At 47.6% G+C, this 24130-nt stretch overlaps 3 protein-coding genes across 3 annotated transcripts; 1 reads left to right on the top strand and 2 right to left on the bottom strand.

Annotated features, from left to right (window-relative positions):
- Positions 1–415: 415 nt before the first annotated feature.
- EI90DRAFT_3020755 (uncharacterized protein) lies at positions 416–963 on the bottom strand (the record flags this gene model as incomplete). Its single annotated transcript, XM_039057542.1, has 2 exons — positions 416–718; positions 760–963. 2 exons carry the CDS (start codon positions 961–963, stop codon positions 416–418), a joined length of 507 nt encoding a protein of 168 aa, XP_038910083.1.
- A 298-nt stretch (positions 964–1261) lies between these two features.
- Positions 1262–1907, top strand: EI90DRAFT_3132513 (uncharacterized protein; the record flags this gene model as incomplete). The annotated part of the gene is made up of 2 exons (XM_039064480.1): positions 1262–1577; positions 1630–1907. The coding sequence occupies 2 exons, from the start codon at positions 1262–1264 to the stop codon at positions 1905–1907; spliced, it is 594 nt and encodes a 197-aa protein (XP_038910082.1).
- Positions 1908–22129: 20222 nt separating this feature from the next.
- EI90DRAFT_2978518 (thioredoxin-like protein) lies at positions 22130–23720 on the bottom strand. Its single transcript, XM_039055937.1, has 5 exons — positions 23490–23720; positions 23286–23396; positions 23007–23228; positions 22238–22951; positions 22130–22176 (listed from the first exon to the last, which is right to left on the bottom strand). The coding sequence occupies exons 1-4, from the start codon at positions 23615–23617 to the stop codon at positions 22621–22623; spliced, it is 792 nt and encodes a 263-aa protein (XP_038910081.1). The 5' UTR covers positions 23618–23720; the 3' UTR covers positions 22130–22176; positions 22238–22620.
- Between the last annotated feature and the right edge of the window lie 410 nt (positions 23721–24130).

Raw genomic sequence — 24130 nt, 5'->3', positions numbered from 1 at the left:
CATATCTCCTTGTCCTATGGGGTTTTGTGATTTATCTGGCATATTTCCATAATGGGTTTCCATAGTGTGACCGTTATTTCTCCTACAGCATGCAAGTCCTTGCATCCCAATGCATTAAGGGCCGACCTGAATGGGATGAATTCAAGCAAGAAATCTTGCAGAAGCTAGAGCCATGCCGGTGTACACCACAGACTCAGCAACCATGCTGCTCATTGTCCATGATGACCCACATCAGCCCCAACACCTCTTGTACTGCCAACCCCTTTGTCAACAGTCATTCTGAGGCCAAAATTGAATCACCACCTGGTGCCCAGACTCACTTAAGCACCTCCATTGCTGCCTGGCAGTCTGCAGTTCAGCACAGTTTGTTGTGTAAGTTGAAAAAGCTGATTCCACCCGAATACCGGCTTACAGGCTAGTAATAGATCAGCCACAGGTAGGACTGAGGATCATTGCTTCTTCTACTTCCCAATGCCCTGGGATTGTCAAGGCACCGTTGGCAACTGAATTCTAGGTCCCACATTTGCCTGCCACCAACAGAGGAATAGTGCAGCTCCCTCATATTGCACCCAGCAGTGAAAGTGCCAGCACCAGCAGAAGAAGGACCAAGGGTAGCAATGGTGTTAAGTTGAGCCCCAGGGCCGGTAAACTGGCCATGAGTGCTGGAAGCTGGACAAGCATTCATCGCTTGACCCAAGCCAACAATGAGACAATGACGCTTGAACAGTTGCATCAAGAACTAGCAGATACCTCACTTACTTCACTTGGAGCACCGGTTTTCGTGAACAAACCATCTGGTAGGCCAACAGTATCATCAACACACTCCATCTCCCAGGTAGCTCTGTATCCTTCGTCATCAGGCCAGCTTGCTGGGTCATATAGCTGCCACCAAACCGATGGCCCCCCAAGTGTAGTAGCCTCCAGTTCAACCAGCTCCAACCTATTGATGCTCTTGCAATCCATCAGCAACAAAAGCTCCACCCAATTTAGTGAAGCTGATATCAACACCATCAGCGCCCTCTGCCTCAATGAGAAGATTGCTGTGGAGGATCTTGCTCAAGTCCTCAGGTCCATTTCTCAATCAGTAAGGATTCATCTGTTGCCTCATTCAGATGCACGAGGCTTGGTTAGAAAATCGCGATTAAGATTGTTTTTGTACAAAATATCTGCGAATTCCATCTACTGCTTAAATCAGTGGGGCCACAGGCTTGTAAAATTTTGACTAACCACATGTTCAACATGTACCCAAATGCACACTCTCATGTTGTATTGGCCATCCGAATTTGGAGAGTTTGGCATTGTAAATGCCACACCAGCTGCAGGCAATGGCACCCCAGAGAAACCAAATGGCAAGGCAGCAAAAGAGGCGTTCAATCGCCATGTTCAGGAATTGAAGGAGAAGTTTGAGCAGGATGTGAATGCGATAGCAAATGAGTTTTCAGGACAAGGTGTGCACCGCTCAGCTAAACAGGTTCGAGATCAGATCCTCTTTACAATGGGAGAGAATAAGAAGACTAGGAGCCCACATGTTAGCAACGCATGGGCTCATGCTATTGAAGAAGCAGGTCGCCTGGACAGTAAGTCAAGACCACTGCATGTCAATCACAATCTGTCGTTGATTCATCTTAGCGGAATCACTCTCGAAAATGTCATATGACACTGCTTACCTGAGTTTATTGGACGATATCAAAATGGGCATTGTTACTCAGGAAGATGTAAGCAACCCCCAGACACCTGAGGATGAATGCCACTGGAGGGTACTGCTGGATGGAGTCCTCACTAGTCACAAACATTGTGGTACCAAGAAGCACATAGCATCACCTGAGCTCAGTGCCCACTGGTTGGCATACCATGCACAGAACCAGATTGAAGAAATTGTGAGTGATATTACTAATATCCAGCACTGATACTTACAGGTGGACCAGGCCACCCACATCAACAAGACGTGTGGTATTGAGTCCCTCTGTCAGAGACCAGATTCGAGACGAGTGAGTGTCTCCGTAGCGGAGGGCTTTGGCCTCAGCGACTTCTGCCAAGAGTGCTGTGCCTAGTGACACATCCGTGCCCTAACTTACTGACTGGCAATCAGAACTGAAGGGGGTAACTCTAGTTGATTTTATTACTGGGGTGTAACCTATGTACAAGTGGGATATATATATGGTTACAGCGAAGACGGGTCCGCAATTGGTGGAGCTGAACAGAGCGGAGCTAACGGGGTTTAAACATTGGCCGACTGAATATTACCGACGAGTCAGGTTGCGGGGTTAGCGGAAAGGCAGGCGATAACCCAGAAACAGAAAGGAGGGATAGGCCCGAAGGTGGGCTCTGCAGGGCAGGCGAGTGTATTGCCCAGCAGAGGCGGGGGTGCGCTAGCGGACGTCGGAGCTGTCCGGAAGTCTTCGGGGCTCCGTACTTAGGGAGGCATAGGTAATAAATTGAAATGGGGGGGTGGTGACCATCGAGGGGTACCGAGAGGATTGCGGAATGCGGGAGCTCCGAGGTTAGTGAGGGAGGAGTGGAGCTAGACCGGAGGGATCGGAGGGACCGGAAGTCGATGGCCAGGGATGGATATGACACCCTCATTGTCTAAAAAGCCGCATTGGGGATGTCTTCACCCCATATGTGTGGGCAACTGAGCCTGCCAAAGAGTTCTGGGTGGTTACTCTGAAGCAGGACATGATGGTTTGCACACAAGAGATGGAAGGGTTTGCAATATCAGGTGTCACAGGTAGGCAATAACTCTTACTCACCCAGTTCAGAAATGACCTCAAACAGCTGGATGGTAGGTGTGGTGAAAGTCACCAAGGACAATACAGTGCACTTGTGGTCCAAACTTACCACCCTGATTAGAGAGGGTCTTTGTGAGTACTAATCTGCATGGCTGAACTCAAAAAACTTACAACATTAACAGGTGAGGCAATGGGGGACCCAAATGCTGTGATGAAATGGGAACAAGAAGGCTATCTTGGCTTCATAAGCTCATGATTAACAAGTCTGCTCACCTGCCTGACAAAATTGTGAACCCAAAGTGGCTACAAAAGGAAGATGCATGGGTCCATCAAGTGGATTGTGGCGCCAGATGATGACATCCAGCACGCTGTGGATGAATTATGTCAGATTTCGAGGGATAAAGCTGAGCAGTATCTCCATAAGTATGTTCATTTCATTGCGCCTCCAGTGCAGCGGTTCATTGCTTGTACAGTCAAGCAAACCAGAACGATGCCGATACTGCTTCTCCATCAGACATGTAGGTAGTCAGGCACTTGTAGCACACTTACCTGATGTGAACTGTTCTAAGCGCAAATCATGGTCAACACAGCGGCCATTAGCCCCTCTACCGCCGCTTCAAGCTCAGGAAGGGCACCTGGCGCTAAGAGAGGGTAAGGGATTCGATTCTGTCTCAAAAATGACATGCTCAGTTTCTGTGCACTTCATGATTGCAACAGATGTAAGTGCAAAACTCCACACCTTGAGCATTCTCCCTTGGCTAGTGATCAAGCAGATCCTTCTATGTAATGGGATCTTGATGATAACATGCCCCTGTATGCATGTAGATAGTCCTTGGGCATCAACATGCCTTTGTTGTGTTGGAGGAACCGTGTGCTATGGGAGGCCGGACGAGTTTTCGTACAGCCACATTCCCACATCCGAGCGAGGAACTCGCCCAGACAGCCACATTCCTGCAGTAGCGTGACTACTTGGTCACAACACCTTTTCTTCTTACTTATTTTGGTCACTTCGGACTTATCCGCAAAGTCCACAAACTATATTCATTCATTTGGATTAGTTTCCTTTTTCCCTCAGTTCTCGTGCATTAGCTTGAGACTGAGGTTAGTTACAACATTCTTTTACTCTTATTCCTTATACATTGTAACTCATTGTATATTACCTTATAGCTTTAGCATTAGGTAATATTACAGTTCTCGTGCATATAGTGAGACTGAGCTTTACTACTAGAGCAAGCGGTTATTCCGTTATGTTGCAGTGATATGTGGCACTTCAAAGTACATAATGTTGCAAGGGGAAAAAAAAAAAAAAAACAAGACAGGCTTGATGTTGGCAGCCATTGAGGTTGCACACACGGCTGTTGAGGTTGCATGCACAGATGCAATGGTGCAATAGTGAGATGCAAGTGTGGGGTGTTCGTGGTGCAGGCCTGTCAGGGACCGGTCCGGGGTCGAGAGTGTCTGGGTATATCGCCCAGTGCTGAGGGCCCGGTGGGGTATGAAGCCAGCATGTATGGCAACGGGTCCAGCACAGGCAAATGTCCCTGAAGTGGGAATGGTGAGAAGAAGACTGCTTCTCTGGTTCCCACCCCAGGTATGTTTATATACATGGCACTTGGGTCACATGGGAGGTGCCATGTCATTCCCATGCACAGCCCCAGCCACCCGGGTATCCCCGTGGGGGATCCCAAAGGGATCTGCTGCAGGCATGCATGCTGGGTGCACCTGGGGGTCGTCCGGAGCATCCGGGGCTGGGTGCATCGTGTGTGGGTCGTGGGCGGGTCAATAGTACATTGATCAAAGGAAAGTCATCCATGTAAATAGAAATAGGAAGAATAGAGAATGATACAGAGGGGGAATAGAAAGAGGGGAAAGTGGAGGGAGGAGGAAATAGGAAGGGGGAGAAGGGGGTAGTGGGTGGAGTGGAGCCGGGTGGAGCCGGGTGAGGCAGGTGTGCCCTGACAAAGCCAGGGAATTGGATGAATTGGGGAATCAATTCATTCACTCTCAGGATTCCGAGAGCATGGGGAGCATGCTCTTGAAACATGATTTTGTATCTAAGAAGGTATCATGACCCCCCTTGCTACGACACCTAGTTATATTGATCCCATGATGAGTAATAGGTGACAACCATTGCCAGCCGCTATGTGGCCAACTCCACTGTTTACTTCCACTTGCTTCCAGACCCTTTGGCCTTTGACCTGGGCCCACTTCTATTCATTCTTTCTTCCATATATCCTATATGATTGTCAGGGCCCAGTCCTCATTCCAGGACAGCCCTGGGGGAATCCTTCCGGTCACTGGGGTATCTAGTCCCAGTCCTAGGTGTCACAAACATTCCTGGGATAGGTCCGATCGCTACCCAGGCAGCGCTGTCTGGTGGAGCTCAGTATTCCGGGTCGTCTGATGGTGGGTCAGAGACACACTGGAGGTGGGGTGGAGCTCTGAGGGTGATGGGGTGTTGAAGGGACTCGGCTTCAGCAACTCGGAAGGAAGCGCTGCACCCATTACGTTCTCATTGTCCCCAATTTGTCAGGGGAGCTGGCAACAGAGGAACCGAGGCTGCCAGCAGAAGGGGGCCAGAAGCCCCCCCTCACTACTTAATGATGGAGGTGTTAGCAAGGGTCAATTGTTTGTCATGTGATTTGTTTGGGTTTTACACCAAGGTACCTTTAGACGTGCCTGTTACTCAGCTCTTGGTTCAGGGTAGAGCAGCAGATGAGTGGGATGTGATAGATGTCCTGGAGAAGGTTTGGATTCGAGGACTTGACACTTATATTATAACTGGGGGAACTATTTACTGGAGGGGTATGTGCATACATATAGCAGAAACAATTGGATCTGAAGGTAAACAAAGGGAAGGGGAAGTAAATAGAAAAGAATCCACAGGACAAATAAGGAATAGGTGAAAAGCCTGAATTACATCTGAGATTTGTGGGGTGGGAGGATCAAAAGCCAATTGAATGGCAAGGCCTGCACCTGTCTAAGAATAAGCAGGGGACTACAGAGGAAGACGTCTGGAAAGGTCCGGAGCCCAGAAGTTGTAGTCCGGAAGATTGGGGTTGTAGAAAATATCAAATCAAGACCAGAGGTTAGGTAGGAATGGGGAGGTACCGGAGGTGCAGAGACCGGAAGTAAGAAGGAGGCTAGATAGATGTAAGGAATGGTGGTGGTTTATATTATTCCTTCTTTATTCATTGTTGTACCTCCTGTATTTACTTATGTATTGTCTGGAGTTGAGTGAAGGGGACTTCACTCTTCCCCTCATCATGTCGAAATACTAAGTTCTGTACAACCTATATTTCGATTGTCTTGAGAACTGAAGAGGCACCAAGGTCGGCACCTTGTCAGGGCACGCCCCACCCAACCCTCGCTCCGCTCCCCCGCTCCGCACCGCTTCTCCCTCTTCCTTTCTCCTTTCCCCCTTCTTCCTTTCTTTCTTTCTTTCCTTCCCACATGGACCACCTTTCCCGCTGCTCAATGTATCACCGGCACGCATCCCCATTTCCCCTCCTGTATCTCACCGTTCCTATATCGCTGCCATTGCCGCCGCACTTACCCCACACCCACAGCGGGCCCTCTCAGGATCTCCCGCAGAGGCACCCGGAGAGCCGTGGCTGTGTGCGAGGGTGATGTGGCGTGCCCCACGTGACCGATCCCGCATGTATATAATAACAGCTGGAGTGGGAACCGAAGAAGTAGCCTTCTTCTCACATTCCCACTTCAGACTAAGTGGTCGGGGACGCTCACCCCACGACGAGATCGCCGCTACGCACAGCCGCTACTTGTCCCACTGAGTCCCGCATGCCAGGACCTCGCCGCTTTCGGAGCTGTCCCTGACACACCTACACTGACCTTACAATAGGCAAGTTGAGGTTTACCAACAATGAGCAGGTCCATCTCCTTTGAACAAGAGGTCTGAGGAGGTGGAGGTATGGTAGTGGAGGTCCAGAGGTGATGCAGATGTAGATGGGAGGCAGAGTGGGAGAGAGTCGAAGGAGGAGGTAGTCCTAGGGCTGTTGGCATCGACTGGAGGCAGCAGAGAGAGATTGGGAGGGCCGGTGGAGGTCATATGAGTCATATAGGAATAGGGTGGAGGGGGAAGATCTGGGATATGACACTAGTGTCATATCCATCCACAGCCACCATCTTCCACTACCGCCGATCCTTCCGGACTACCTCCACTCCTTCTTCACTAACCTCAGAGCTCCTGTATTCCGCAATCACTTCCACCTCCCTCAATGGTCACCACCCCCTCTTTTCAATATATTACCTACACCTCCCTAAGTACAGAGCCCCAAAGGCTTCTGGACAGCTCCGACATCCACTAGCACACTCCCGCCTCCGCTGGGCAATTCACTTGCTTGCCCTGCAAGCCCACCTTCGGGCCTATCCCTCCTTTCCATTTCTGGGTTATCGCCTGCCATTCCACTAACCCCATAACCCGACTTGTTGGTAATATTCAATCGGCTAATGTTTAACTGCATTAGCTCCGCTCCACCCGGCCCTGCCATTCATGGGCCTGCCCTCGCTGTAACTTAACTTGTACATAGGTTACACCTCAGTGATAAAATCGACTAGAGTTGATCCCCCTTTAGTTCTCATTGCCAGTAAGTAAATTAGGGCACGGACGTGTAACTTGGCACAGCGCTCCTGGTCCGAGTTGCTGTGTTAGAACCGGGCTGATTCAGACGACTCTGGAGTGGAATCGGAGACTTAGTATGGAAGGACCTCGGCCTCAGCGACTCAGGTGGAGCGCTGTGCCATTGCTGGTTGTCCTGGGGGTCCCTAATTTCGGATCTAGCAGAGGGAAAGTCTCTTGGGGGGAATTCAGGTCGATTTCGGACTGAGGTTACAAGTTACTATGTACATTGTATATAAGGAGGGGTCCGGAATCAAAAGGAGCAAGGGTACTCCAAAAGCAGACAAAGGGAGCTGGAAAGAGGAACAACACCGAGGGTCAAGGGTTTGACTCAATGGTGTTTCCCAAAGGAGGAGTGAAGGGCCAAGGCCCAAGGAGGAAGGAAGGAGGTTGGGAGTGGGGAATGGCTAGCTGACTGAATAGAAAGGAAGCAGCAGCCCAAATAGGAATGAGGGAGTATAGCGGAATTGAATGGAGCAATGCAATAGTTGCAAGGTCCGACATAAGTCCGGAAAGTCCGAACTCGGAAGTTAAACTCCGGAATATTGGCAAAGGCAATTAAATGGAGTGAGCTAACCAATACAATGGGTATAAGTGGAGGTGGGGTCAAAGTCTGAGGTTGGAGCTAAGACTGGAGGTTCCGGAGATGGAGATGCGAATGGGATTCTGGAGCGGAGGTCCGTCAGGAGCATAGGTGTCACGTGCTTGTCTGGAAGGTGTCGAGGTTGAGGTCGGACCCGGAATATTCCGGAGTCGGACCGAAGGTGGTGTTGGAGCCAGAGGTGGGATAATCTCTTGGGAGTCAGCAAGGAGGAGGTGACAGAAGGGAAGTAGGACTCCAGAGGTCAGGTTCGGAGTTCCGGGAGCCTGGAGTGGAGGTCGGGATTGTACGGATATGACATGCTGAGGCCAAAGCCCTCTGCCACGGAGACAACTCCTTCATCTCAATCTGGTCTCTAACACCCAATGTAACCATGCTCTCATGAGTTAGTGGAGCTCATGTATACAAGGCTCTTATGCCAGCTAGGCTAGCTCCCTAGCTTTGATATTGACTAGTTTCCTGGGGATATCTTTATGCCATGAATAGACACATGGACTCTGACAAATTGGCTAACCAATACAATGGGTATAAGCGGAGGTGGGGTCGAAGTCTGAGGTTGGAGCTAAGACCAGAGTTCTGAGATGGAGATGCAAATGGAATTCCAGAGTGGAGGTCCGGAGTTGGGAGCATAGTTGCATACTCATCTGGAAGGTGTTGAGGTTGAGGTCAGACCTGGAATGGTCTGGAGTCAGACCAAAGGTGTTGTCGGAGCTGGAGGTGGGATAACCTCTTGGGAGTCAGCAAGGAGAAGGTGGTGGAAGGGAAGTGGGGCTCCAGAGTCAGTTTCAGAGTTCCAGGAACCTGGAGTGGAGGTCAGGATTGTACAGATATGACAATGCCCCTCTTGTATCTAACATTCCTATATTGCCATCACTGCCACCACACTCACCTCATGCCTACAGCAGACCCTCTCAGGACCTCCTGTGGAAACACCTGGAGAGCCATGGCTGTGTGTGAGGATGATGTGGCATGCCCCATGTTGTAACAGGGATTTGCCAATGTACCATAAATGTCAGGGAAATAGCCCCGAACCCCAAGCCATATGTAATCATGATGTACATATAGTCATGTGGGTAAGCAGGAACTTGTGTTAACCGCTTACGCACACCGTAATATACACACCATTGTATCACTTATGGCTCTGTGTGCTGAGCAATCCCACTGAGACCTCACACTTTTTTAAGTGTATGAGGTGTGTTTTACAACACAACCCACAAAGACAATCAAATCGTGTTAACAACTTGACTTGATAGCACCAATGGCACCTAAACACACCTGCAAGTCCAAGGTCATGTCTGCAGTGATGATAAAGAAAAATGAGTGGTTTATAAAGATACTGCAATCTCCCATCATGGGAGATTCAAAGCAACAGCCATTGTCAGACGATGACAAGGATCATCACAATCCAGAGCGAACAACCACCTCGGGGCTGGTCCCTGAAGGTTTTAAAAACTTACATGGAGTAAGTGCAGGGCCCAATACCCCTAGAACTTCATGTCACATTGATCTCACCCAAGCTGGGGAAGATCTCTCACCTCCTCAGGGGGCGATTGACTTGTGTGATAAATGCATAAGCGCTGAACAATCAGCCCAAAAAGCTGATTGGATACAGTTGCAGGAAACTCCAGGGCCCCACTATCCCCTGGAGTCCTCCCCCATTTCCCCAAGTCAAGCCCCAAAGGCAGACAAAGGGAAACAGAGGGAAGAATATCCATGTCGGCTATCCAAAAAACTACTGGACTTGCTCCAGGTCCCATCCAAATGGAGGATGGAAAACAAAGACCAACTTCTTCTCAGGCTAAAGGCCCAAGAAGGTGCAAAGAAACACCCTGAGAGCAGGATCTCTCAGAGCACAGAAGCTCAAAAAGAACTTCCGCTGTTTACACTACCCACATCATGCCAGACAAGGCAAGGTTGCCAACCTCGGAGGAGGTCTCTGAGATCATGAAGAGGAGGTGAACTGAAATGAGGGAGTTTGCTGAGGAAGCCTTATGGAAAAGTAAGGAAAAACCAGTGAACAGACCCCTCTATGAAAGGGAAGTGCCCTCTGCAACAGCCTCGCCTGTCAGGAACATGCCAGACGCGTATCCGGGTGACCTGCAAGGCACGTGAGGTCATCCGGGCTTGTAAGGTCAGAGGGTGGGACTTCAGCTTCAGCGACTCGGGTGGAGCGCTGCACTTCGTTCTTACATTGGTGTCCCAATTTCAGACAGAAGCCTTATGATGAGGATAAGAGTTTAGAGGGGGAATCCAAGTCGATATACGAACTGAGGTACATCCGGTGTAACCTACACATGTTATAAACACAAGTAACTAAATAAGACCGGCCCAGAAGGAGTGGCAGATCAAGCGTGATATTAATGAATGAAGAAACAAACAAATAGTTAATATCGGCAAACTTGGTCAACAAAAGGCAAGCAAGGAACAAAAGGAAGAACAATAGTCCGCAAGCAGACAAAAGAGAAAAGACCATCCAGCCATCTAGCAAGCCATCCAGCTGGGGGCGGACAACAATGAAGTGGGCAACCTAGGTTGGAAGGTACATGCGTGAGGGATGAAATGTGGATGAGGGTGACAGGTGGATGGATGGGTGGATGGATGATGATGATAACGGGAGGGATGGGCCAAGTGGCAATAGGACATGTAGACGGAAGTGACAGATATGTCGGGTCATGACATCGCCTAAACAAAGTGAGGATGGAGTTTTTACTCCAAGAACCCCTTCAGAAGCAGCAATGTTAACTGGGGAGAGTCACTACTGCCCAGCCAAACTTCCTCCTGGAAAACCAGGAATCGCGCATAATAAATGCGATAATCTCGATCCAAAAAATCAGCAAGCAAACTGACTTGCTGAAGGAAATAAACTTCTCACAAAACAGTGTGGAAACAAAAAAAATATCCCTGGGCCACAGGCCAGGATAAAACCAGAACTTGTGAAAAATTCATGAAAAGAACAACCAGTGAAAGTACACTGGAATATTGTCAGCGACTTGACAGAGATGCAAAAGAGATTCTTCTCCCAAGGATAGGAGAAGATGATGCCGAAAGGAGGCAGTGTTCAGAAATCAGGAGAATTGGCATATACCAAAGGTTTGGCCAAACCTCCACCTTCGACAAGCCTCTTGAACAGAGAAGTAATACAACCACACTCTCTCAAAACAATGAGAGAATTCCAATACAATTTCAGGTGAAATTGCCTGAAAGGAAAGAAACGCTGCAAGAGAGACTCCCTCCAGCAAAAACCCCTCCAAAGGAGAAATCTCCATTGGATAGCGACCCTGCAAAGGCAGGGGAGCAAGAAGAGTACCTGGAAAAATGGTACGAAAAGGCCATAAGAATGGCCAAAGTGAGAATACTCACTCCCTACCCAGAGGGAGTGAAGCCAGAAGTTCTAAAGAATGGGCTGGCAAGAAATGGCCAGGGGAGAACGACATGGAGTTGTTCTGGCAGTGGTTCACAGAACTACTGGGATTCCTCACCTCGCAAGGATGCAAAGGCCCCCAATTCAATGAAGTCCACCTGGACTGCTTGATTCGCAGATTAGGGGGACCCATGTTTGACCTCAGAATAAGACACCGAGATGAAACTCTCCTCAGAGGAGACAAGGGCATGTTCCTCAAGGTTCTCAACATACTGATGAGAACTTTCATCAAAGCCTCTGCCATGTTGAATGCAACAAAGAAAATACCACAACATTAAATACGAAGCGGAAAAAGGCCTAAAACAGTTCTACTTAGAACTGTCTAAAGCAGCGTCCCAGATGGTGATGCCACCTGACCAGGCATCCTTCAATGCCAGGTTTCTAAACAACATTCCTGTCATATCCATACCAACTCCACCTAACCTCTGACCTGCTCTGCCACCATCCTGGTTCACCTCCAGTTTGTCCTCTCCCTCACCTCCGCCATACCCTCCAGTACACCTCTGGTCCACCTCTGCCTCCAATCTCCAGTACCTCTTATCCTGATCTTAGATGTTTATTAATATTTCTACCTACCCAATATTACTACAGACCTCCTAGGACCTCTGCCAACCCTGCAAAGGTTTTCCCACTTTCCAATAGCTGTCGCTAATTCCACCCTTCACCTACCCACTCCACAATGCTCAATAAGGCGATTCTCTCATGAGCTTGCCAACCCAGCAAGTGGGTAAGTCCATCTTGGGTTTTCCCTTTGTTCCTATTTGTCTTGTATTATGTATATAAGTCCTGTACTGTAGTTGATGGCACCTCAGTGCAAAATTGACAATAACGACTATTCCCCCAGAGTTTGCACCCCCTTGTTCTGAAGTTAAGGACCAGACACTAAGCATTACCAAATGTAGGCACAGCGCTCCCCTCCAAGTCGCTGAGGCCACAGTCCTTCTGCCCATCCTCTATCTCTTCCCTTCTGGGGAAAGGTCCAGGCATGCTGCTCCCTCCTCGCCATGTCCTGACAATTCCCCTCGAATGGAAGAGGGAAATGATCACTCATGACAGAATCAGAGTGGACTTCTCCTCAAACGAGGAGATGTTAAAAGCAATATCTTGCATAGACGAGATAATCGATGGGCTGAAGATGTCTTCAGCCTACAAATCAGGATATTATACCTGAACAACCACCATGGCAACCACAGGCTGTGGTGGAGCTCTCCCATCAGGAAAGAAGGCTGAAGAGCCCAAACCCAGATGGAAAGAGGATATATCCTCGAAAATTTCGAGGAAAACTGACCAAAAGTCAGTCCCAATTTGCGGCAAATGCGGCAAAATAGGGCAAACAAAAGATTGCCCAAAACATCATGCAATGAGCGATGAAAAGCCAAGGCACATAGCCGCCATGGAAATCGTGATGACTCTGGAGCATCAAGCTTCGAAGTAGAGGACCCATACGAGGGACCTCAATACTCACCTGATTCAGAGGGTGAGGAAGTTAACATTGGGACCATAAGGATGGGCCCAATGTCAGTCATTGACCACAACGACATAAATTACAAAATCAAACTGGTGTCAGGGCACACCTGCCTGACCTGGGTCCACCCGGACCCACCCAGCCATACCTCACCCACTGCCCTGCTGCCCATCCCTCTCCTTCCTCCCTCCTCCCTTCTTTCGTTTCTCTCTTTCTTCTCTTTTCTTTATTTCATTCTTCTCATCATTCTCTTCCTGTTTATTCCTTCCATCTACACAGACCACTTCCCTTTGTATCAATGTACTATTGACCCATCCAGCCCAGACACCCCAGATGGCTTCCTGCTGTGCCCAACACACATGCATGCAGCAGACGCTCTTGGGATCCCCCACAGGGACACCCAGATGGCCATGGCTGTCTCCGAGGATGACATTGAAAGAGAGCTCGCAGCTCTCTATGCCGACTAAGCTCGTGGGGCCAAACTCTCCAAAACCTCTACTTTCTCTCTTGACTTCGCTATGCTCTCGATCCTAAACTCCGCAGTGGGTTCTCCAGGATTTCTGCAAGGTCCGGGCTCAGTGTCCACTACTCACTCGTTGTGAGCTAGATCACTGCCCTTATTCCTACTGTTGGAATTCCACACACTCACACCCTCTCTAGCGCGTCCTAGCACCTTAGAGAAAATTGGGGGAGGGGAGAACTTCTTTTCAAAATCCGATATGTACAGGATTATATCTAATAATTATTTTTAGAAAGAATAGATGGCAAATATTGGTGCCATATGGCACCTGGGTACCTTATTAGGCGAAATAATAAAAAAGGGTAACAGTAACAATAAAAGAATATCAATCAATAACTGAAATGATGGTGGAATATGAAAATATAAGAAAATACGCGATTTCTCAACGGATTTACGGAATTGAGAGCCAAAATTGGAAATGCAGCCGGAGATAACTCTCACGCAGCCGATAAGCATTTTTACCAATTTATTAGACGCCGTGGGAACGAGTGAGGCTGGAATTCTGGGTTGCCGCTTGAGATTCCCACGCCCGCACATGCCCGTGCCTAACTTGTCCAACACAGAACTCCGTCAATTCTCCACCGTTTGGGATGTTCTTGGTACCGTCAGAATCGTACGAATTAGCACTATTTTTAGATACCAATTCCATACCGAGTCGTCGCATGAATGAAAGGTGGTTTTCTAATCGTGGAAACAGGTATCCGAGCTGGCACTGCGCATGGGCGATTATCCCGCCTACAACATGACACTCGTCATGTGACTCAAGCCGCATGTACATAAATGTACCTGAAGTGGGAACCAAAGAAGTAACCTTCTTCTCACCTTTTCCACTTCAGTCTGAGTGGCCAGGGACTGCTGTCCCTTCTGGACCTGCCAGTAAACACACCCAGTTTACACCCTGCAAGGGCCCCTCTGCTGGGTGCTACATCCAGACCCCCTCTACCCCAGATGCATCCCTGACAACTGGCTGTGGCACACCAGTTAGAAAACACAGCAGACGAGAAAGTAGCACCAAGAAAAGATGCCTTGGGGAAATACACCAAAGCACCCAAGGAAAACAAGGAGAAAGGGAAGAAGGACCAAAAGTCCATCGAAACCCAGACCCCCTTGTTTGATGCAAAATTCCGCATCTCAAAAGATGCGGGAAAATACCCCACAAACAGACCGCTCTCAACAAAGAGAATGCTGAAAGCTCACATAAAAATGGCAGGCGTAAAAGCCTATGTGCTATTTGACAGTGGAGCCAAAATGGATGCAATATCACCGGACTTTGTCCATGTGGTCCACATCCCACTCCTCCAATTGGAGAACCCAGTCATCCTCCAAATGGGGACAAAAGGAGGAAGATCACAGATCTTGTTCAGAACAAATGTGGATATTGAGATCAATCAACAGCCATGCAGAAAAACACTACTTCAATGTAATTAACATCAACAGATATGATGCCATATTTGGCACCCCCTGGTTAAACAAAAACCAGGTAAGTTTAGACTTCCAGTCTCACAAAGTGAGAATGGTAAACAAGGGTAACATAGACACCCTTGGAGCCAGTGAAGACCATGCAACGAGATCACACAGGTGGAAAACTCGAGTAAGGGCTCGAGAACAGCCAAAAAAGAAGCCCCCCTGACAGGGAGGTGAGACAAAAACACACCTCAGGGTAATCAGAAGAAAGTACCCTGAAGGTTGGCCCAACCCAAGTCCAGAAGGACTAGAACTACCAGACGTACCACATCTGGAAGGTCTCTCCATGAACAGCCCCGAGTTCGAAATACTCAGGGAGTGGAGAGAGAAATTCGAAACCATAATGGCACCAGTGCCATTAGAAATGCCTCCCTTGAGGGAGGTGAACCATTGAATCCCATTAAAGGATCCAAACAAGAAATCTCAGGAAAACACTCTGAGATGTCCTGCAGCACTGCAGGAAGCACTAGTGACAAAAATAGATTGCTATGTGAAAGCAGGATGGTGATATCCCATGAGCAGCAAGCGAGCATGCCCACTGCTGTGCATCTGCAAAGCAGATGGATCTTTGCACATGGTAATCAATGCGAGAAATCGTAATTCGAACACAATTCTTGACATCACACCAATGCCAGACATGTGACTGATCCAAGAATCAGTTGCCAGAGCAACATACTGATTTAAAATCGATATGTCAGACACATATGAACAAATATGCATGGACCCAGATGACATCCATAGGACAACATTCTCTATGCCCCATGGGACGTACAACTCAAACATGATGCAGCAAGGAGACTGCAACGCTCCTTGTACTTTCCAGCATGCCTTGACCTGGGAACTATGAGGAGAAGTAGGCAGATGCCTACACATCTGGTTTGACGACATCTTCACTAGCACAAGCTCGGTGGAGAACCACAATAAAGCATTATTGTGGCTGTTTACTCACCTCAAGGGGGCAAAGTTCTATATAAGCCGGAAGAAATTCCAACTGTTTGCTCCAATCCAAGACGTTCTAGGAAGCCACATGGACAAACAAGGCATCCATGCTCAAGCAGACAAAATGGAGAAAATCTGCAACTGGCAAGAGCCAGTAGACCACACAGGAGTCCTACAATTCCTGTGAATGGTAGAATATCTATTGATATTCATGCCAAATGTCAGTGGCTACACAGGGCCACTGCAAACAATCTGCTCCAACAAGCAGACATTCAGGTGGACACCACTCCACCAGAAATGCTTTGACAAGATTAAACGTCTCACTTGCAGGGCTACAATTCTGAAGCCCATCCAGTGGAATCTACTGGAAAACCTCTCGGAAGAAGAGAGGAGAAAACTCCACATCTGGGTCATAACAGATGCATGCCCAGTGGGCATGGGCACACTAATTGGACAAGGCAAAAAGTGGCAGACCTGCCACCCAGCTGCATTCATTTCCAAGAAGTTTACCAACACACAATGTAGGTACTTCACCTACAAACTTGAGGCACTTGGCGTCCTCGAGGTACTCATGAGATGGCAAGATGATCTCATGGGAGGCCATGAATTCACAGTAATCACAGATTACAAAGCTTTGGAATATTTCAAAGCGAAAAACCACAACTCAGGTAGACACCTGAGATGGCAAGCCTTCTTTGCAAGATTTAATTGCAAAATAAAATATGTGGAAGGCCACAAGAACAAAGTGGCAGATGCACTTTCACAGTACTTGTCAGAGACCAGATCAAGACAAAGGAATGTCTCCATGGCGGAGGGCTTCAGCCTCAGCGACTTATGCCAGGAGCGCTGTGCCAAGTAACACATCCATGCCCTAACTTACTAACTGGCAACCAGAACTGAAAGGGGGTAAACTCTAGTTGATTTTATTACTGGGGTGTAACCTATGTACAAGTTGAGTATATATAGTTACAACGAGGGTGGGCCTGCAAATGGCAGAGCTGAGCAGAGCGGAGCTAACAGGGTTAAACATTAGCTGATTGAATATTACCGACAAGTCGGGTTATGGGGTTAGCGGAATGGTAGGTGATAACCCAGAAATGGAAAGGAAGGATAGGCCCAAAGGTGGGCTTGCAGGGCAAGCGAGTGTATTGCCCAGCGGAGGCGGGAGTGCGCTGTAGGGAAAGTTCCGAGGACATCATCAACAACTAAAGAATGACCCTCACATGCATGGACACTTGACCCTTGTATGATAGCAAGTTGGAATGGGAGGAAAGAGTAATTGAAGGAGTTAATCAAGGTTGTGTGTATCACTTGGATTCAACACCATGTTGAAGGTCATGTGACAAGTTAGACAATTTAACTGGTAAGGTGACCACACTTCAGCCTCACTCTTGGCACAAGTTTCCCTGTGCACGGACATTCACCAGATGTTCCCATGGCTGTGGAACGAGGGGGATCCAACATGCATTACATTTTTATGACATTTTTTTTGGACTGTTTATGTTAAAACATACTTTGAAGAACATTTCCTCACATTCTTACACTATATGGATTATATGAACCTATGAACAACTACCTAGAAATATTTTCTAGACAGAACTATATGACACCCTGACTGAGTCATTTCTGATGGAGTCATTTCCAGCTGAGTCATTTTTGACCAAGTCACTTTGGTTGAGTCATAATATGGTTGAGTCATTTCTGGAAAATAGAAATGCACAGCCTGAAACCAATTCAGACTGAGTCATACACAGCCCCATCACATCTAACCAAGTCATTTTGGTTGAGTCATATCTGACTAAGTCATCTGGGCAAGTCATTAGGACTTTCTAGAACAAAAGCTTGTAAATACTCTATTGCATGTAAATAGTGCAAAGCATGGGAAAGAAAGGTCTTGAAAGGTATAAAAGGACCATGATTTCGCTCACTTTGCAGCCCCTCAGAGATAGAGTAATATTTCTCTCAAGCACTTCTGGTTCTCACTCCAGTGCAAAAAAGTGATAAGACAGTTAAGTTTGCCACTGTACAAAAGGCAACAACAGTGTGATAAGTGAGATAGGAGATTTATAGGCATCTAAGTAAGACACTTAGAAGCAGTTTGTTACTACTGAACAAAAAGTGACAGTGTGAAGGGAGAAAATAGTAGTATCTCTCCACACATAGGAGTAATCACTCCCTAAACTAAAAAGTGGTAGAATTAGGTGAATTCTGACTGAGAGCTGAACAGACCAGAGTCAGCTCAGACAATTATTTGAACAGCTCTGCAGGGTGTTTGATTGTTTGATTTTTCTATAGCACACTAAACTGTTGAAAAAGCAACCAAAACACTAACACAGCACCGTACTTGTTATGGAAATGGGAATTTCCCATTTTAGACTCTTATGGGTTCTGTATCATGTGATTTATATAGTAATATAGTTTAATTAATCAATTAACCACCAAAATCGCCACTTGTTAACTATTTGTTAAACCACATGTTACACCAACTGTGAAACCATTGTAACCTCTAATGGACCCTCTCCCTTCCTCTCCCTTCTCTCCTGCGCTCAGAACAGACGAAAATGGGCGCCTCCGGCCCCATTTTTGTAACAGTACTCAACAGGTACACTCCCCCACAACCAGGAACAGGGAAAACTGCACTCTCAGTTCTGCTCCTTCAGCGCTAGCGGACGTCAGAGCTGTCTGGAAGCCTTCAGGGCTCCGTACTTAGGGAGGTGTAGGTAATAAATTGAAAAGAGGGGGTGGTGACCATCAAGGGATACCGAGGTGATTGCAGAATATGGGAACTCCAAGGTTAGTGAAGAAGGAGCAGAGGTAGTCCGGAGAGATCGGAGGTAGTGGAAGTCGATGGCTGTGGATGGATATGACAGTGGAAGTCAATGAGGAAGGACACCCATAAGTTCTGCAAGTCTTGCAGAACTTGTCAGACAACAAAGAAAAGCACCAGGAGAAATCCCCCAGCCTCCCCAAAGGGGCTTCCAACCATATGCAGTGCAAACTGCACCAATGGTGCAACAAGCACCATTCCAGGGGCAGCATTTGCTGTTGCAGCCCCAGGCATACTCCCCAGGGGACTTCCCTGGCCAAATCACCCCCTGGATTGGCCAATTTGGCCCAGGTCCAACAACACCCCAGCCAAATGTAGGCTGGGAATCAGCCATCACATCAGCGGTAGCTGCTCAGACAGGTCAACTCTGTCAGGAGTTGAAAGAGATGAAGTCCCTCATAGGAGGGAGACAAGGGAGTGACAGCAGCTCCTCGTCCAGGCCATCCAACAGGCACGGTCTGATAACTCGGGGGCATCAGATGATGCCTGCAATAATTGCGCCCATTGGAGGCATGAGTACAATAGAGCATGAAGAGATGCCAAGGGCATCTTTGCCTCTCTGAAAGATACAGAGAGAGAAGTTGATCTCCAAAAGAGGGAGATCAAATTATTAAAATGTGAGCTCAAAGAGGCATGCACACTGGCAGACCTCGCTGCCAAACCCATCATGGTGGGGGCTGCCCAGGTCAGGGGGAGGGGATACGGTGCCGGGGCATCAACTATCCTGCCACCCTGTGGGCAGGTGAGTGTAAGGGGTTGGTGTAGGTTCTAACCCCAGTTCTCCTCAATCCTCAGGTCGTCAATAAAGTTGAGCTGTATGGAGCTTTAATTATCAACGATGGGGAGGAAAAGAAGTTCTCTTCCTTTTCCCAAATTCCCACGTTATTGTATATACATTGTTCATACATGTTTATTATGAGACACATATAGAATAAAGATAGAAATTAAGGGGTGGGGTTACCACTCCTTACAGCGACCCTGTCTGGGTTGCATAAGGGCCCACCCTCAGAAGGGCAAACCCATGTCGAGGGGAAGAGGGAGAGCGGTGGGCAACTGATGGCAGACCCCAAAACAGGGACCACTGCCAGAGGTGTGGGCCACTGAGTACCTTGGCACCCTATGGGCAAGCTACCCTGCAGGGAAGTGTCCACATGCTATACAAGTCCACTGAACTCAACAAGTTTGGCCAAGTCGAAGCTCCTATCGATGTAACAATTGACCCCAACTTCCCCATGAGGAGAATAGCAAGTGGTGCACAACATTGCATATGCTTGGTGGACAAGTGTGAGTGGGAAAGAATATGTACATTGGTACGAACAAGCTGAAGCCACCTTTAAAAGCGGCAAGGTACATAGAGTCCTTTGCGAAAAAGCAAAGGAAACTGAGAAATATTTCTCGGGACTCCCAAGTATTGCAAAACTCATGGAGGAGTACAATTCCCCAGAGAACAAGGGGAAAATCTCCTGGGAAAGTCTAGGCAAAGCTGCCTATATAAAGTCCCAGTTCAAACCACTCAGGACTCCTGGGGAACATGCTGCAAGAACTGTGGGGTGGGAAGCGAAAGCTTCTAAATACCGGGAAAGAGATGCAAGTCTCTGTGCTGGACAAATGGGCCAGCGACCACCCTTCCCCACAGGAAGAACAGTAAACTTACCATACTCTACACCTGAGCCAAGTGGCTCAGGAACACAACAACCTGCTCCCACCCAGGAAGCGCCCACTTTGTTGAGCCCACAGCTCAACAATGTAGCTCAGGCTATGTCATTGCATCTGACACAGCAATCAGATGAACAACCTGGAGGAAAACCCTTCTCCAGGGCAATAACTCTACCCTTGAGGAAAGGGAAAGTGACATGGTAATATGCCATTGAGGCACCCATGAAAACACCTTCCCCCAACTCGAAGCCTTGCACACAATATTGTATGCAAGGAACCACAAGTAACAATTGCAGAACTCTCTACTCCGTCCAACCCACACCCACCACCACTCATGTGTAAACACCACTTACACATGAATCCTCATGGAACAAGTGAGGAGGAATACCAGAGACATATAATCTTTGGGTCGAAATTTATTTTTCGAAAAACTTCTTCTCTTTTATCACTTTTCCCCTCTGTGATACCCATGTATTTCCATTCACTTCAAAGTGATGGCCCCACACCCATTCATTCCCTCAATTTCTCTCACCGACATGTACAAATCATCCACTTTAAAGTGGCAATAACAAAACACTCATTGACAATTTCAAATTCAATGTAAACATTCTTTCTTCCTCATTAACTATGTATGCATCACAAATGCAATGCAAGGGGGGAGAATGTCAGGGAAAAAGCCCCCAACCCTGAGCCATATGTAATCACTATGTACATATAGTCACATCGGTAAGCAGGAACTCCTGTTAACCGCTTACACACACCATAATATACACACCATTGTATCACTTATGGCTCTGTGTGCTGAGCAATCCCACTGAGACCTCAGTCACTCACCCAGAACTTTCCCACAGGTCTGCATGCATGTGCCATTGTGAAACAGTGAAGGGGAAAATAGGGGAAGGGTGACTAGAAGGAGGGAGGGGTACCTGAGGGTGTGTGGGGTTGAAGGTATTAGAATATCAATGTCCATGCATACTAATATTTTTCTTTACTGATGTGATATCAATTGAGGATATTGTATATACCTTTTGTCTTGATAGTTACTTCATTGCCAGTTATAGCAGGCAGTCGCTATAAGCGATATTGGCACTAGGTGTATAAAACACACTGTGTGCAGAATTTTTCACACTCCCTCAGATCTCTCATTTGAGACTGAGGTGATACCCTTTTTATTCTTCCTTGTATGTGAGTTCTGATTGTATTTACAGTCCATGCATTAGGTAAAGGAATAATAACTTAGATCTTTCATTTGAGACTGAGTCCACACATTAGCTTATTTACTTTAGTGGGCTGTGCCCTGACAATGGTGCTTTAGCTCTAATATATTGACTTGATGTAAGGTGGGTGTCCTAGAACCCAGCTGTGAGTATCAAATATGTATGATTCACAGGGGGTAGGATGATAGTGACCTCCCTGTGTCACGTGACCCTATATACATGGACCGTGACCTGACACTTGATCTTGACCCTTAGCTCTGACACTTGACAAGGCAACTTAAGGAAATATGAAATGAGGGCCAGGAGACAACTAGGGGCACAGTGCTCTTTTAGAGTTGCTGAGGCTGAAGGTCCTACCCTCAGGCCTTGTCCCTTTGCTCATGGCATCATGGCCAATAGAAGCCCACAATGACCCTGCAATGGTCAACCTGCACAACCCCCAGTGCCATCCCTGGTTCAGTATCTAACAGTAACACACTCTAGGTACCTTTGCAGGGCTCTGTGGTTCAATTCCCAGAATGTCCATATTTTATGCATTTAAGGTTCCCAAGACCATGTGTACAACTTCCAACAGTCATGACTATCACTTTCTGGCTTGATATCAAAGTTTCCAAGTCTGGAGTCTTCATGAGCCATGAGGTTAGGGCCTGGGGTGGAAAGATATTTCATAGGATTGGGTATGGTGTTGTGCAGTTTTTCTGAGTCCAAAAAGTTTTGCTAACTCAGAATGGATAGCACCTCAGCTAGTCAGTGGCATACCTTAGAGTATTCCCCAAGATTGTTGGTGCAATGGCACTTCCTGTGTGCAGGCATGAGTGAGCATGGACAGCATGCTTAAAGGGTAGAGAAGGCATGGCTTCCTTTTTTGGATCCGGCAAGCCCCATAATACAGTTCCACACTGCCCAAGTAGGGAGTGAAACAGACACAGATTTCGATGTCATGAAGTATATTGAAATTCATAACTATGTATATCAACATTTGGAAACCGAGAAGATATAAAACAGCATCACCTCTACTTTCAGGTGCCACATTGGCATCAAAAGTGTTGAGAGGGGGATGAGCAGCAATGTGAATTTCGCAATAATTTGCACCGGGATAGTACCGGGATTTGAAAGTCGTCTTAGTTCCTCCAGATATCTTGTCAATGAGGAATAGCATTGGATCTGATCCAATCGGCTAGAGAGGCGACGTCGGCGGAAGCGATTTTCTCGGAAGGGAAGTCGTTGCGACCCTCATCAAACTTTTTGTAAAGAACGATAGCAGGTGGGGTGACGCCAGCCGCTTTGATGGCCGCCTCATCGGTTGTTAAACCGAACAAGTAATCGTCACGGTAGGTCTCAGCGACGGAAGAGAAGGCAGGAATGGGGGCTTCTTCGGTAGAAGTGGCATACGCAAGCACAACGACCTTATCAGCGACCTTGAATTCTCCGAGATTCTCAGAGGCAACAGTCGAGACGGCCGGGAGAGATTGTCTGGTGTCCTGTCAATAAACGAACAACATGGGCGCGTAGGCGCCAAGACACTCACTTGGTCATGTAACTGATGATGCCATCGGCTTGGCGAGACCCTCTATATGCTGTCGGTTTCCCCTTTCTGTAGATCTTCAGCGTTGGGTAACCTTGTATATCATTTTCTGAGCAAAGGTCCGCCTGATCAACGCAATCGACCTTCCCCAACGTGATGTTCTTCTCCTTTAAAGCTGTTGCAGCTTCCTCGTAGTGAGGAGCGAGCGCTTTACAATGGCCACACCTAATTGATCAAAGCGTCCAACCATGACCAAGATGAGGATGAGCAACCAAAACGTACCACGGCGCAAAGAACTGGACCAGTAAAAGGCCAGCCTTCTGCGTCTCAGCGCCAAAGTTGGCTGAAGTAAGGTCTATGACATCGCTGGGACCTTCGCCCGCCGCTACCGGCCTAAGTTCAGATCATGGAGATAATATTGTTAATCAGCATGTGAACCCGGAAAGCAAGAGGAAGGGTTGGTTGAGACGAGTATTTACTGCGTACCGTGGAATGACAGTCCCAGCGATGGGCAGCGATGATTTTAAACGGGAAGAGATGCACATTTTTGAAGGAAAGGAGGGATTGGAGGAACATCTTTGCTTTATGCACGATATACAAATGTACAGCCACATGCCACGTATCGATGTGATTGATCAGCAGAAAAGCCCACGCACAGCCCCTGCAAAATGTCGGGTGGCCCAAGTCCCATGGTCACGGAAAGCAGACCAACTAGCCAGTCTGGAGCCTCTTGCAGACCATACAGTGATAACTACAAATCACTTTCATATGTAGAAGGTGAAGAAATTGCACATTTGCATCAGCTTGCAGATTCTCACGGGTCACTGACCACACTATCACGATCACTACTTCACACTAACCCTAAAACATTCCTCAGCATGCCCCACAAAGATCATGTGCTGAAAGCAAAAATAGTTCACAAATAGAAAACCTACAAAACCCCCCTGAGATGAGCGCAGAAGGAAATATACACGTGATCAGGGCCTCACAAAAAATGATGGGAATTGATTTAGAAACCAGCCAACAACCATTGCCTACATGCAACATTATTATGTAATAATTATTCATTTCATGTTGTCCCACAAAACCAAGATTATTAATTACCATCACAACACTTGTGTAGTGTA

The sequence above is a fragment of the Cantharellus anzutake genome (assembly GCF_015039405.1).
Source record: "Cantharellus anzutake strain C23 chromosome Unknown EI90scaffold_89, whole genome shotgun sequence".
Classification (NCBI taxonomy): Eukaryota; Fungi; Basidiomycota; class Agaricomycetes; order Cantharellales; family Hydnaceae; genus Cantharellus; species Cantharellus anzutake.
Note: the sequence above shows the minus strand (reverse complement) of the source record. Positions and strands in the feature narration are given on the sequence as shown.

What these genes read in the sequence shown, in the direction of transcription:
- EI90DRAFT_2978518 (XM_039055937.1), bottom strand. Translation starts at nt 23,617, where the DNA reads ATGTGGCTGTACATTTGTATATCGTGCATAAAGCAAAGATGTTCCTCC. An exon ending in GTCCAGTTCTTTGCGCCGTG is followed by an intron (nt 23,229 to 23,285) that starts GTACGTTTTGGT and finishes TTGATCAATTAG; the next exon opens with GTGTGGCCATTGTAAAGCGC. An exon ending in ATCATCAGTTACATGACCAA is followed by an intron (nt 22,952 to 23,006) that starts GTGAGTGTCTTG and finishes ACAGGACACCAG; the next exon opens with ACAATCTCTCCCGGCCGTCT.